The following is a 14,510-nucleotide window of genomic DNA, read 5'->3' on the forward strand; positions in this document are numbered from 1 at the left end:
AGTTGTAGATGGGGGTTTCTAATCATAAATTAGTCTTATTTACAATAACTATATTGACTTAACTACTCATGTGCCCTCATCGTGGTGGCTAGTTAGTTGTATTTTTATTTAGGAGTTTATGAAACAGTTCAGGCTGAATTCTATGTTTAGCCCTTTTGGTTTCAGGGCCTGGAGTTCAAATATCCACGGGCTTCTTTCTTAAGCAGAGCTATAGATTGACTACCTCCTCTTTACTCTGGCTATAGCAGTAAATCTTAAATAGTTTAAATTACTATTATTACAATTTTTGAAATGGTGTGGAACTGGAAGATCCTTATTTCTTTCTTTATCTGAATTTTCGATAGACCATATATGCTCTCTTATTATCTCTCTTACTGTTCTCTCTGTTTCGCCAACATACTGTTTCCCACATTTATTGCAGTTTATCAAGTAAATAATATTCATATTCATACATCGGATTGTTTCTCTAATTTTATATTCTTTCTTTGTTATATTTGATATGAAGGATTTTGTTTTATTTGCGTGTCTACACGCTTTGCATATTCCACAAGGAAAAAATCCTTGTAGTTTATCACCTAGTATTCCTCTTTCTATTTAAGTCTGATTTGATTTAATAGTTGGAGCTAGTGAACTTTTCAAATTTTTCGTTTTACGATAGACGAATTTCGGATTTTGGGATAGGTTTTTTCCAACATGTGGGTCAGATTTTAATATCTTCCAGTGTGTTTTTATTATATTTTCCACTTTCTTTCTGTCCTCGCTGTATTGAGTTATAAATGGGACAAATATGTCTTTATTGTCTTCTACAGATAAACTTTGTTCTTAGTCTATCCTTTTTCACTTGATGGTACTTCACCTTTCTAATCATCAGAGGTGCGCATTAAAAGACATCATTCACCACATTCTTATTAGTATATATCTTATTCCTTCATATGAAATTTTGTTCTCACACTTTCATGTGAATATTTGATACACTAACATGGAAACTTTGTTCTTAGTCTATCCTTTTTTACCCAGAGGTACTTCACCTTTTCAATTCTCACAGAGGTATCATTACCACAATTACTCACATAATTGATACAATTTACAGCTCTCAACTGATTTCTTTCATACTCCTAACTTTCTAATCTTGATTAGTTTATTTTTTTATTTTTTTTTCTACCTACACTAAGAGTTGTTATAAAATATTCATCTTAATATGCAACAATAATATCCAAACAGTTGAAGTTGTTGCAATTACATCCTCATTTGGTATATATATGCAAAGGCTGTTTGTAATGATATTCTGATGAAAGAATTGATTCTAGACACAAGGATCAATTAAACAATTAAAGACATTATAAAAGACTCCATAGAGCCAGGAAGGACATGCTTGAGAAAGGCTGATTATCACAGCTGAAACGCGTTGCACTGATCCTTCATCCCTAACACCTGGTGCACACACGAGCCGCAGAGCAGAGGAAGCATAAGCAGACTGAGTAAGCTAAGAATACGCTGCTACCAAACGCTGCCAAAAACGCTCCCAAAAACGCTCCAGGACCGGCATCTGTAGAAGTGAACTGATCCATCTACCCTTTATTACGGACAATCCCAAGTCCTACAGGATACCTACTATTGGAAATAACAGTAGAAGGGCAGAAGTCCCTTACCCGCAACATAATATACAAAGACTCAGCCCCCATAAGACATAGGAGGCGGATTTATGTATCACACCACTTAAAGATCAAGTAAGAAAAGCTGGTCGCAAAAGCGTCTCTTAGCAAGGATAATAAGGTTAGATCTACACACCTGCTTACCTTACCGCATTTGATATAAGTACATAGTACCTTAAAAAACTCTCTTCTATAAAATTAGGCTGCAGCCAAGAACATTTCTTATAAACATCATAGACTCTCATATTGGGTATTACCTAAGGGTTACCTCAAGATGGACTTTTAATCAGGTTTTGTAAAAAAATTACTTTTTTAAACATATACACTCTATAGACTTCATTTGAAAATTGCAATTGTGTTTATACAATTTTAATTCAGGTATATAGTCCTAAACTCCTGATTAGATCAATAGCCTATCATATAACTGTGGGTTTTACAATTGCTTTTTCAAACATTGCTTTGTTGAAATTTGTCAAATATTGCTTTATTGAAATTTGTCAAATATTGATACTACTGATACTGATACGCAAAAAATCAATATTAGTTTAATTTAAGATTATTTAGATTACAAGGTTGCCCAACCTATTAGATTTATTTATACATAAGAATCTCAAACTCACATGTTTTAAAAAAACTTTTTTTTATAGTTTTATTCTGTACAAAATCTTATCTGGTGTCATAGAATATATTTCTATTTACTTTTTTTTATATATATTTTTCATATATTTTCATATTTTTCATATTTTAAAAATCTCCATATGATGTTAGCTCTATTTAGAGCTCCCTTTCCTATAAACTACTCTTCTTACAATTCCCCCTGAGAAGCATAGAGGACGCTTCTAATAGTGAAAGGAGCTTATACCCACTAGCGCAAAATCTATATATATATTTTGACATATGTACCCCTAAAGGTACAATTTTTGCACATTTTTTCTGACAGTGCACACACAGTCACACACACAGCTCTGGAAAAGATCAGTTTCTCTGGTTTTGCTATTTATAGGTATGTGTTTGAGTAAAATGAACATATTTATTTTATTCTATAAACTACCGACAACATGCCTTTTAAATTACAATTAAAAATATTGTCATTTAGAGCATTTATTGGCAGAAAATGGTGAAAATAACAAAAAAGAGGCACTGTTTTCAGACCTTAAATAAAGCAGATTTATCTTTGTGAAGGAAGCATGAATCAAGTCACTTACATAGTTATCCTGGAAAAAAACTTGCTTACTTCTGCTCTGACAATGTTCCCCAACTCTGAAGATTGATTTTTAAAGCAGGACAAGGCTCTCTGCCACACAGCCAGGTCAAGGATGAAGGACCACCAGACCAAGACCCTGACATGGCCAGCCAAACCTACAGACCTAAACCCCTTTGAAAACCTCTGGAATGGGATCAAGAGTAAGATGGATAGTCACAACCCATCAAACAAAGCCAAGCTGCTTGAATTTTTGTGCCAAGAGCGGCATAAAGACACCCAACAGCAATGAGAAAGACTGGTGAAGACCATGGGAAGACACATGAAGATCAGGGTTGTTCCACCAAATATTAAATTCTGAACTCTTGCTAAGTTGAAACATTAGTATTGTGTTGTTTAGAAATGAATAATAACTTGTTTTCTTTGCATTATTCTAGGTCTGAAAACACTGTGGGCTAGATCAAGTTGAGTGATAATTTATTGCGCACCTGTAAATAGAAAAATGTGCCCGTTTATGGGCGTGCGATAAATAACCAGCCATTAGTGGTCATACCGCTGGTAAATTTTTAAAATGTTTCCCAATGGCCCCCAAAATAAAATGTGAGGTCCCTTTTTGAGGTTAAAGTGTGTGGGGTGTTAGAAAAAGTGCCTTTACATTGTGGTCTATGGGGAACTGTGTGTTCTCTATAAATATATTTGTATATGCTTATAAACATATTTATACATATTAACACATAAATATATATGTATATATTCATATACATATATATTTAACATTTGTTGCCCATCGCTGTGCAACTTCCCCCCTTTGCTGTGCTAGGTTTTCATTCCGTGTCTGACAGTATGGGAATGAGGCTCTCGTGAGCGCAAAGCTTCCATGCAATGTGAACGTGAGGTTGTGTTTGCATTGCACCCAACTTGTAATAGCAGTGCACATTTGCGTGCGCTGGTATTACTGAGTGTAGCGCAAATATTGCGCTTGTGTAAGTGATATTTTGCGCTCCACTCGTAATCTGGCACTGTATGTTTTTTGTTATTTTGACCAGTTGTCATTTTCTGCAAATAAATGCTCTAAATGACAGTATTGTTATTTGGAATTTGGGAGAAATGTTGTCAGTAGTTTATAGAACAAAATAAAAATGTTCAATTTACTCAAACACATACCTATAAATAGTAAAACCAGAGAAACTGATAATTTTGCAATGGTCTCTTAATTTATTTCAGAGCTGTATATATAGGGATACAATCTGTTTATTTTATTAGCATAAGCTAACATTTTATAGAACTCTAAGTGGAGAATATTTATCACGCTGTATCCACGAAAACTTTAAAATGATTCACAAAGAGGGAAGCTTCCTTTTTTGATTTACATTTTTATAAACCCTTGTTTTTTTTTTAATAATAGTTGTTTTCTTTATTTTCTGACTACTAGCAATACACTGCTTCTGCTCACACCCCAGACCAGGCCATCTCTAATCCTGTACACCAAGGCTCTACATTTAGAACTCCCAGCGCACAGATGAAAAAGATGGAAGTAGACCCAGCTGAAGGAATACAGTAGAGATAACCATCATCATTATCAAGATCATCATCATAACAATTTCCTAAAGTCCAAAATATCTGCAAGAAAGTAATAGCAAACACTATATCATCAAGCTGCAATATTACTATGTGTAGTACATCCTTACATACGGCTAATACCTTGTTATATACAGTATTATTGGGGCATAGATGTGTTCAGCTAGAACCACTGCTTTACTCAAAGGCAGCAACACACCTCATAAGCAAAACAAAACAAGACAAGCTTGTTTTGTTCTTGTTTTCAGTGCAGGAACATGAGTTTTACAAAGATAAAAGTGGAATACATTTTAGTAAGACCTCTTTTACTGTAGATGCATTAAAGAAACAATACTAAAGTGTCCATATAAGTATTATAGATCCTCTTTCAGCATATGTGTAGACATTATGACTAGGACCCTTTCATTTAGAGCACTCATTACATTAAAATAGAGCAAAATAATTGTTTTCTGCTTCCACAGCTATAATTTTGAGACATTTCAATTCCAAGACCAGGTACCTGAGCGCATCTTCATCCATTATGTAGAAAGACAGTGAGTGGAAATTGGAAGGTAGATGTACTTTGTATTCTTCTCCCCAGAATGGTGACAAGGTTTTCCATACTGTTGCCGTCCTAAAAAAATGTTAGAAGTTAGCAATATTCACTTATTAAAGGAAAAAAAGAGTCATTATGTTTTTAATTAAAATGATGGAGTCAGAAAGAGTGACAGGTGCATATTATAATGTCAACTTGTTTACTTCAGTAATAGTCTAACTCTCTCATACAGGATACATCTTATGATGTGTTATGTAACAGTCAACAAAACCTTTAACAGGCTCAGTGTTTAAGACAACATCTGTTATTTCTAATATATGTCTAAAGTGATACTGAACACTAAATACACTTCATGACCTCTCTCTAATTATGGGTGCATTTTGGAACTTTGGTTTCACTGCAGGTAGCTGAAGGTGATTTGCTGCACTGGGAATAACCTTAATACTATGTTTTTTGCAACTGCTTTACTCTGTGTTCCTGGTTTAAACATTCACCTTTGTTTCTAGGACTTGCTTTCACTAGACTGACCTGAGGAACAGGTGGAACCCTGAAATGTGTTGTGTTTGGCACATAGGGGCTGATTTATTATAGTGCGAGCAGACATGATACAATGTAGCGTATAATGTCCGCCGCACATCGATAAATGCCGACAGCATACACTGTTTGCATTTATCATTGAAAAAGCAGTTTTTGTGAACTGCTTGTGCAATGATGCCCCCTGCAGATTCACGGCCAATTGGCCACTAGCAGGGGGTGTCAATCAGCGCGATCGTATAGGATCGGGCAGATTGATGTCTGCAGCCTCAGAGCAGGCAGACAAGTTATGGAGCAGCGGTCTTTAGACCGCTGCTTCATAACTGCTGTTTCTGGAGAGCCTGAAGGCTCATGCGGAAACAGGGCCATTCGGAGCTTGATAATTCGGCCCCAAAGTCTGACTATGTTTGTGGACATCCAACTTTTTGCAATTATCCTTCTTTTTATGTATTTTATTATAATGTAACACTGTTTTGATATAATATGGGCCAGATTAAAAGTAGAACACTATTTAACGCTCCCGCTCAAGCATTAAGTGCGCTAGAAGTAACCTTTTTGTGTTTGTCTGGTTGCGCTCGTATTATGAGTTGAAAGTAAACTGTTTTCGCTCATGCCCTAACCTACTGAGAGCAAAAAGCAGAAGTTAGAATATCGCGTGCATGTTCACGTATTCCTCCATAGGAATCAATGGAGAAAAAAAAGTGGAAAAGAACCCAACACCTTACTCTCGTGCAAACCCGATAACATATTCTCATGTGCACTAACCTGACATGAAAATATGAATATTTCACATTCCAATGTTCTGCACATAGCAGAATACGTTCTATTTATTCATAAATACATATTTCTACATATATCTGATGGTATTTTGGTACAATATATATATATATATATATATATATATATATATATATATATATATACACACACACACAAACACACATGATTATATATATATATATATATATATATACAGATATATATAGGAATATCTATTTATAAATAAATAGAACATATTCTGCTATGTGCAGGACATTGGAATCTGAAATATTTACAGTAAATATATACACTTTATTTCATCTAGATAACTACAAAGGGCTCCAATGCATATATATATATATATATATATATATATATATATATATATATATATGTCTTATGTGTGTACATATGTATATGTTTATATGTGTATATATGTCTGTAAATATTTAGAAGTGTATATATGCCTGTAAATACATATATACACATATAAATGCATAAATACATATGTACACACACACACACACACACACATATATATATATATATATATATATACATACATACATACATACATTTTAAGATGTGTATGTACAGTATGTATCTCTATGTTAAAGCCCTTTGCATGTCTTTTTTTCTAACACCTGAGACCTCATATCTTGGAGCCCTTATAACTTTTGTGTGCAATATTTTTTAAAATAATTTTTATTAGATGGTGTTATTATGAGTGTAACTGTACTTTGTAATGTAGGTTTGATGTTTTGATTTGTAGGATTTGATCATTAATCTTCTTTGTGAAAAAAATCTAACAATTCCACTTTATTTAGGTGTTTAGCAATTAAATAACAAATTCTCATAGCTTGCCTTATTAATTAATAATTGATTGACCTTATGTAGAATGTCTAATATGTGCCTAACAATTCTTATTTGGAGTTAGGGATGGGCGAATGTTTCGCAACATTCGAAAAACGGCACGAATTTTAACACATTCGTTCGTTTGAATCGAATTTCGAATGTTTACATAACATTCTAACATTCGATTTTCGAATGTTCGGTTTCGAATTTTACGATTACATTAGAAAATATTCGAATTTGAAAAATTCGAATTTAGATTGTAATAGTATTTATAATGCTTTTTCTTTAAATGTAATATTCGAATTATGCAATATTCGAATTCGAAAAATTCGAATTTAGATTGTAATAGTATTTCTAATGCTTTTTCTTTAAATGTAATATTTGAATTATGCAATATTCGAATTCGAAAAATTCGAATTTAGATTGTAATAGTATTTCTAATGCTTTTTCTTTAAATGTAATATTCGAATTATGCAATATTTGAATTCGAAAAATTCGAATTTAGATTGTAATAGTATTTCTAATGCTTTTTCTTTAAATGTAATATTCGAATTATGCAATATTCGAATTCGAAAAATTCGAATTTTGATTGTAATAGTATTTCTAATGCTTTTTCTTTAAATGTAATATTCGAATTATGCAATACGTGTATTTGAATTCGAAAAATTCGAATTTAGATTGTAATAGTATTTCTAATGCTTTTTCTTTAAATGTAATATTTGAATTATGCAATACGTGTATTCGAATTCGAAAAATTCGAATTTAGATTGTAATAGTATTTCTAATGCTTTTTCTTTAAATGTAATATTCGAATTATGCAATACGTGTATTCGAATTCGAAAAATTCGAATTTAGATTGTAATAGTATTTCTAATGCTTTTAAATGTAATATTCGAATTATGCAATATTCGAATTAAAAAAATTCGAATTTATATTCGAATTCAAAAAATTCGAATTTATATTCGAATTCAAAAAATTCGAATTTATATTCGAATTCAAAAAATTCGAATTTATATTCGAATTCGAAAAATTCAAATTTATATACGAATTCGAAAAATTCAAATTTCAAATGTAGACATTTGATATAATTATAAACATTCGAATTCGAAAGTGACATTCGAAAACTGTAAATAACATTCGATTTTCGAATTTTTAAGAATATTCGTTCTTATCGACATTCGAATTTAGAATTCGAATTTCGGTAATAACATTCGTTCTACATTCGAAATTCGAAAATTTGCACATTCGCCCATCCCTATTTAGAGTTACCACTAAACAATAAAATGACATATTGGTTATAGAGAGGCTGTAGAGATGAGTTAGTGCAAAGGTTAATGTAGAAGGGATTTAAATTGGAATGAACAAAAATTAAATCAGATTAAAAGGTGAGATTATAACAGGGAAACAAGGTGGTTAAAGAGACAGGAAACCCCAAACATTTCATTCATAATTCGGATAGAACATACAATTTTAAACAATGTTCAAATTTACTTTTATTATTAAATATACTTCATTCTCTTGTTATCCACTGTTGAAGGAACAGCATTGCACTACTGGCAGCTAGCTGAACACATCTAGTTAGCCAATCACAAGAGATAAATGTATGCAGGCACCAATCACTAGCTAGCTCCCACTAGTGTGGGATATGTATGTATTCATTTTAAACAATGGATACCAAGAGAACAAAGCACATTTGAAAATAGAAGTGATTTTAAAAGTGTCTTAAAATTACAGGCTCTGTCTGATTCTTGCAGGTTTAATTTTGACTTACCTATCCCTTTAAAGGGGATATGAAACACAAACATTTTCTTTCATGATTCAGACAGAATATACAATTTAAACATTTACTTTTCTTTTTTTCCCATTTACGTCATAAATCTTGGAATCCTTTGTTGAAAAATGGGTGGGTAGTCTAAGAAGCTTACACATGGAGAACTATACGGCAGCTTATCTGCAAGAATACTTTTAAGAATGTAACATATTTGCAAGGTCACATTTTTCTTCCTATCTATCGATACATATAAACAAATATGTACAACTCTCTTTTTACTCTCTATAGCATTTTTTTTATTAAAATATTCCCAAGTGAGGGGTGGTGAGGTGGTGTTTATATAACTTATAACAACATAACTTTTTCCAGTCAAACATTTTGCTCTTGAAGGCAGATGTAATAATAGTCTTTAAATCCTTTAAAAATATGAAACCTATCTGACAAACCTCAAAGAGCAGGTCTCAAGAGAAATATAGTAAATCAAACAAAAACAAATTAAATGGGATAACTAATAAAAATTGATACATGTAAGAGCAATACCTGATAATAGTCTCATCATCGATCTTCACAATGCAATATGGATCACTGCTGCCCGTGCTAAAAAGGAACACATTACAAATATTACAGCTCACATATAGTAGACAAAATAGTATATAATAAGTGTAGTAATACTTCCAAATACTGCTGTAAACACTTAAAGCTAGATTACAAGCGCAGGTTGCGACAACCAATATTGCACCTGCACTAACTTGCGCTCCTATTACAAGCATAAAGAGTAAAAGTAAAAAAAAATGTGCACCAAACACAACATTAATGTATTAAAATAAAGTGCTACATTGATATAAACACTATCTGATAAATGGGTATATCTATCTATCTATCTATATACATATACATGTGTTTTTAAATATATATATATATATATATATATATATATATATATATATATATATATACACGGTATATACCCATATAAACAGATATATACAAATGCATACACTTATATAGACATAAATATACACTTTGGTGGCCTCAAATACATTTAAACATGAAAATATTTTTTTAAATGTTATATTGTGTTTTACTGTAAATATTTTACATTCCAATTTTCTTTGCATAGAAGAAAATGTATCTATCTATCTATCTATCTATATATATATCTATTTATCTATCTATTTTTATAGTACATTGGAATGTTACATGCACTCTAACCATTAATTAGCCCAGGTGCTTACATCCCAACATAATGAACAGTTCCAATCCTTGCATATAAAGAAGCACTCATGGAGCTGGAGCACAATGATTAAATAAGATATGTGATATATATATATATATATATATCTTATATATATATATATATATCTTATATATATATATATATATATATATATATATATATATATATATATATATATATATATATATATATATATCTTTCGTTGCTAGGGAGGATCAGTGCAATAAAAATCAATGTTCTACCCAGGATTTTACACATCCTACAAACCTAACCTATCTCTCTTCTTCATAAATTTATTCATTCATAAATTACAATTGGTTCTAGAGCAATATATATGGAACAGTGTAAAACCCAGAATCAAAAGAAAAAACCTGTATCTACCAAAAGAAAGAGGTGGACTGGGAGTTCCAAGTATCATGACCTACAGGCAGGTCATCATTCTGCACAGACTACTGGAGTGGTGCTCGAACAATCTTAACAAACTTTAGGTCCAAATAGCCAAAATGATTCTTCTAACATGAAATGCAGGCCTAATAGCTTGGCTACCAGTGTAACATAGCCCAGCTATTATCTCAGCTTATCCTATATTGAAGGATTTCTACTTAGTTTGGGACAAGATTATCAAAACTTCCTCTAGCATCTCCACTAAGTTCTCTCTAATGACCCCATTCAGAAAAATAGCTCACCTGTGGGCTTCCATGTGGAAAAAAGAGTGCTGCACAATTGTTCACACCAAAATATAATAAAATATTATGTTGAGTTGACTGATGCAGATCCTGACCTATTCTCCGCTTGGCTTCCTTACGCCAAAGTGAGACATTATATTGACACAGACCTACATTAACAACACCTTTACTGGCAACTAACAGCCTTTGAGAAGTTGTGCTTGATACAACATACCCCGGCCCATTTGATTTCTATCCTGTATAAATTATTACTTTATCCAGAGGCAAATCATCTTCCCACTTACAACAAATTATGGAATAAAGAGTTGGTAACTGAGCTGCAACAAAACATTGTAATGCTGTTTTTGCGGCAACTAAATCAGTATATTCCAATTCTTGAAAAGGTGGTACCTTACTTCCAATAGGTTAAAGAAAATTTATCCCACTACCACAGGCAAATGATGGAGGGGTTGTGGAGAGGAAGGGACCATAATACATATTTGGTGGGGATGTAAAAGTTTAGAAACATTTTGGTCAGAAATAACAATCACAATGAGTAATGTGAGGGGTCCCTAACAACCCAAAAGTTTTAATGTTTTCAGGACTTCCAAAGTGGAAAATTAGAGCAAAACAAAACTTTTTGTTTATTATGCTGAATAGCATAAAATTGCTTATCCCTAGGCACTGGAAATCCCCAGTGACTTCAACTATTGAAGGGTGGTCAGAACAGATTGATTGTTTCTTTCAACTAGAAAGCTACTAACATCTCAAAATAGAATAGAATAAAATTATTTATTCGCCAAGTAAAAAAAAAAGAAATTTAAAAAAGGATTTTTTCATAGTGCAAAGGTATCAGATAACAATGAACAAACAAATAAATCAGCTGTGTAAAAATCTAATCATCAAATATATTCACAAAGAGTAACTAAAGTGTAATTTATTGCACCAAAAGTTAAATCAGAGAAGTATTACTGAGTTGACGTAGTACCTACGTTCAGCAAAGAGGTGCACATTGCTGTCTCCACTGTCAGTTTAGACAGCAGAAGCTGCAACCAGGGAGCAGAAGGACAGATCACTAAACATACAGAGAGAGAAATAGTTTGTTTCATTTTATGTAACCATCATCCTTGGGTGCCGATTGAAAGCAATGGGGGGAAAGGAGGGAGGCGGGTGGGCAGCCCACAGCAGGAGGGGCAGGGAGGTGTTCCCTACACCATGGAAAATGATTTTGTCTGGAGGGGTAAGACTCTACACTAAAGAAAAAAGTGATCTTGGAAGGGTGTCCCTACACTACAGAAAAAAGACTAGCTGCCAGTAACAGACATGGTGAGGGGCAGTTGGGGGGGGGGTGTTAAAGGACCCGTAAATACAGAAGATTTGTATAATCAACAAATGCATTATAACAAGACAATGCAATAGCACTTCAAATGAGTAGTAGATTTGTTCTGACAAATTTCAAAGTTATGTCTATTTTCACACCTCCTGTATCATGTGACAGCCATCAGCCAATCACAAAAGCATATTCTGTGATTTCTTGCACATGCTCAGTAAGAGCCGGTGACTCAAAAAGTGTAAATATAAAAAGACACATTTTGGAAGTTGTAAAGTTGTTTAAAATCACATGCTCTATCTGAATCATGAAAGTTTAATTTTGACTTGAGTGTCCCTTTAAAGAGCTGTTTGGAAAGGATCAGGGAATAAATATTATTATTATGGTTTCTGATGTTTGTTGTATCTTACAGTCATCATGATTTAGGATGATAGGCTTCGTGTGTCTCATACACTGTATAGCTATAGGTGAAACTCCAGAAACAAAAATGTTCAGTTGGTAATAATGTTTTAGAGCCTGGACAGTCAAGCACTAATTACCTGCTTAATGTCTTAATATGGGATGCAGTTTTGGTAATAGTAGGTAATATGGCATAAAGATAATATTCCTGCATGTTCTAATTGGCATATAAGGATTTATTTGAACGCACAACAATGTTTATACCATATACAGTAAACAGATATAAATTAATTTACTGTACAATATTTTATTGTAAGCTGATACTTGATGTGAAAACCTTAACTGATCCAACATCTCTTGCCCATTTCAGAAGTTTCTAGTTCACAGTAATTGTTTTTACAGCTGTGCTCTAACCAGGTTTCCTTTAAGATAATCTTGAATCCCTAATTACTTTTACCATTAAAACTAAGTAAGGACATTTGAATGTATCTGGTCCTTTTGCAGCAGGCTATCCACTAAAATCATAAGCAGGTTTCTCTCGCCTCACCAGCCACTACAACTTCACTGGCTCTTGTGTTATAAAATAGAAACTCAAGAACCAGAAGAGCCTGTTGATGCACTTGAAGCTGAAGAGACTGGATAGATCTCTGAAAGAATTGTAGTAATATACAATACATATTTATTATAACAATTTTTTCAATTTGCAAACATGATATGAAAGCATGATACCTGCGAGGGAATGAGATGACTCTGCAATGCCTTTTCCCAAGAAAAGGATAACTTTACACAAAACAATGCCTGGTTATACAGATTTATTGCTGGTGCCGACAGCCTAATGTTTGTATACTCAAGCCAATCCATTGTAGTTTTGTTTAGAAATGATTTATTTACAGTACTAGAGTAAAATATAATTAATTTATAATTAAAATGGACATTAAACAACTCTTGCTTTTGTGTATAAAATAGTGTTATAAATAAATGCTACAGGGCTCTATTCCTTGAGGTCATTCAAATCCATTTGAATCCATGAGAAAACACAGCTATCATATCAATATAGTTGTATTAATACACTTTTTACCTCTGTGATTATCTTGTATCTAAGCCTCTGCAGACTGCCCCCTTATTTCAGTTCTTTTGACAGACTTGCATTTTAGCCAATCAGTGCCCTCTCATAAGTAAGTCCACAGGCGTGAGCACGTTATCTCTATGGCTCTATCTGTGAAAATATGTTTAAATGCATTCAGATAAGAGGCAGCCTTCAAGGGCTTAGACATTAGCATATGAGCCTATCTAGGTTTAGCTTTGAACAAAGAATACTAAGAGAACAAAGCAAATTTGATGATAAAAGGGAATTGGAAAGTTGTTTAAAATTGCATAGCCATTCTAAATCATGAAAGTTTATTTTGACTAGACTGCCCCTTTAAGACTATCGACCCGGCACTACTGTGTGTTTCAACACCCCGCAAAGAGGTTAAAGGGACAGTCTACACCATAATTTTTATTGTTTAAGACAATAGATAATCCCTTTATTACCCATTCCCCAGTTTTGCATAACCAACACAGTTATATTAATATATGTTTTACCTCTGTGATTACCTTGTATCTAAGCCTCTGCAGGCTGCCCCTTATCTCAGTGCTTTTGAAAGACATGCAGTTTAGCCAATCAGTGTAGACTCCTAAATAACTCCACGGGAGTGAGCACAATGTTATCTATATGACACACATGAACTAGTACTGTCTAACTGTGAAAAACTTTCAAGATATTTTGAACTAAGAGGCGGTTTTCAACGGTTTAGAAATCAGTTTGAGCCTACCTTGGTTTAGCTTTTGAAAAATACCACCAAGGAAACAAAGCAAATTTAATAATAAAAGTCAATTGGAAAGCTGTTAAAAATTGCATGCCCTATGTGACTCATGAAAGTTTAATTTTGACTTTACTGTCCCTTTAAACACACAGTAGAAAATACTGCTCTGGACTTGCAGAGCACTAGTGA

General features: G+C 33.0%; 1 protein-coding gene across 2 annotated transcripts in view; it reads right to left on the bottom strand.

The window, feature by feature from the left end:
* LOC128653866 (ras GTPase-activating protein 4) overlaps window positions 1–14,510 on the bottom strand; it is a 364,303-nt gene that overhangs the window by 234,961 nt on the left and 114,832 nt on the right. For both annotated transcript variants that reach the window (XM_053707405.1, XM_053707406.1), the window contains exons 2-3: window positions 9,426–9,482; window positions 4,931–5,044 (exon numbers count right to left, since the gene is read on the bottom strand). In XM_053707405.1, the coding sequence (XP_053563380.1) occupies window positions 4,931–5,044; window positions 9,426–9,482 (171 nt within the window). The remainder of the gene's footprint in view (window positions 1–4,930; window positions 5,045–9,425; window positions 9,483–14,510) is intronic.

The sequence above is a fragment of the Bombina bombina genome, chromosome 3, assembly GCF_027579735.1.
Source record: "Bombina bombina isolate aBomBom1 chromosome 3, aBomBom1.pri, whole genome shotgun sequence".
Classification (NCBI taxonomy): Eukaryota; Metazoa; Chordata; class Amphibia; order Anura; family Bombinatoridae; genus Bombina; species Bombina bombina.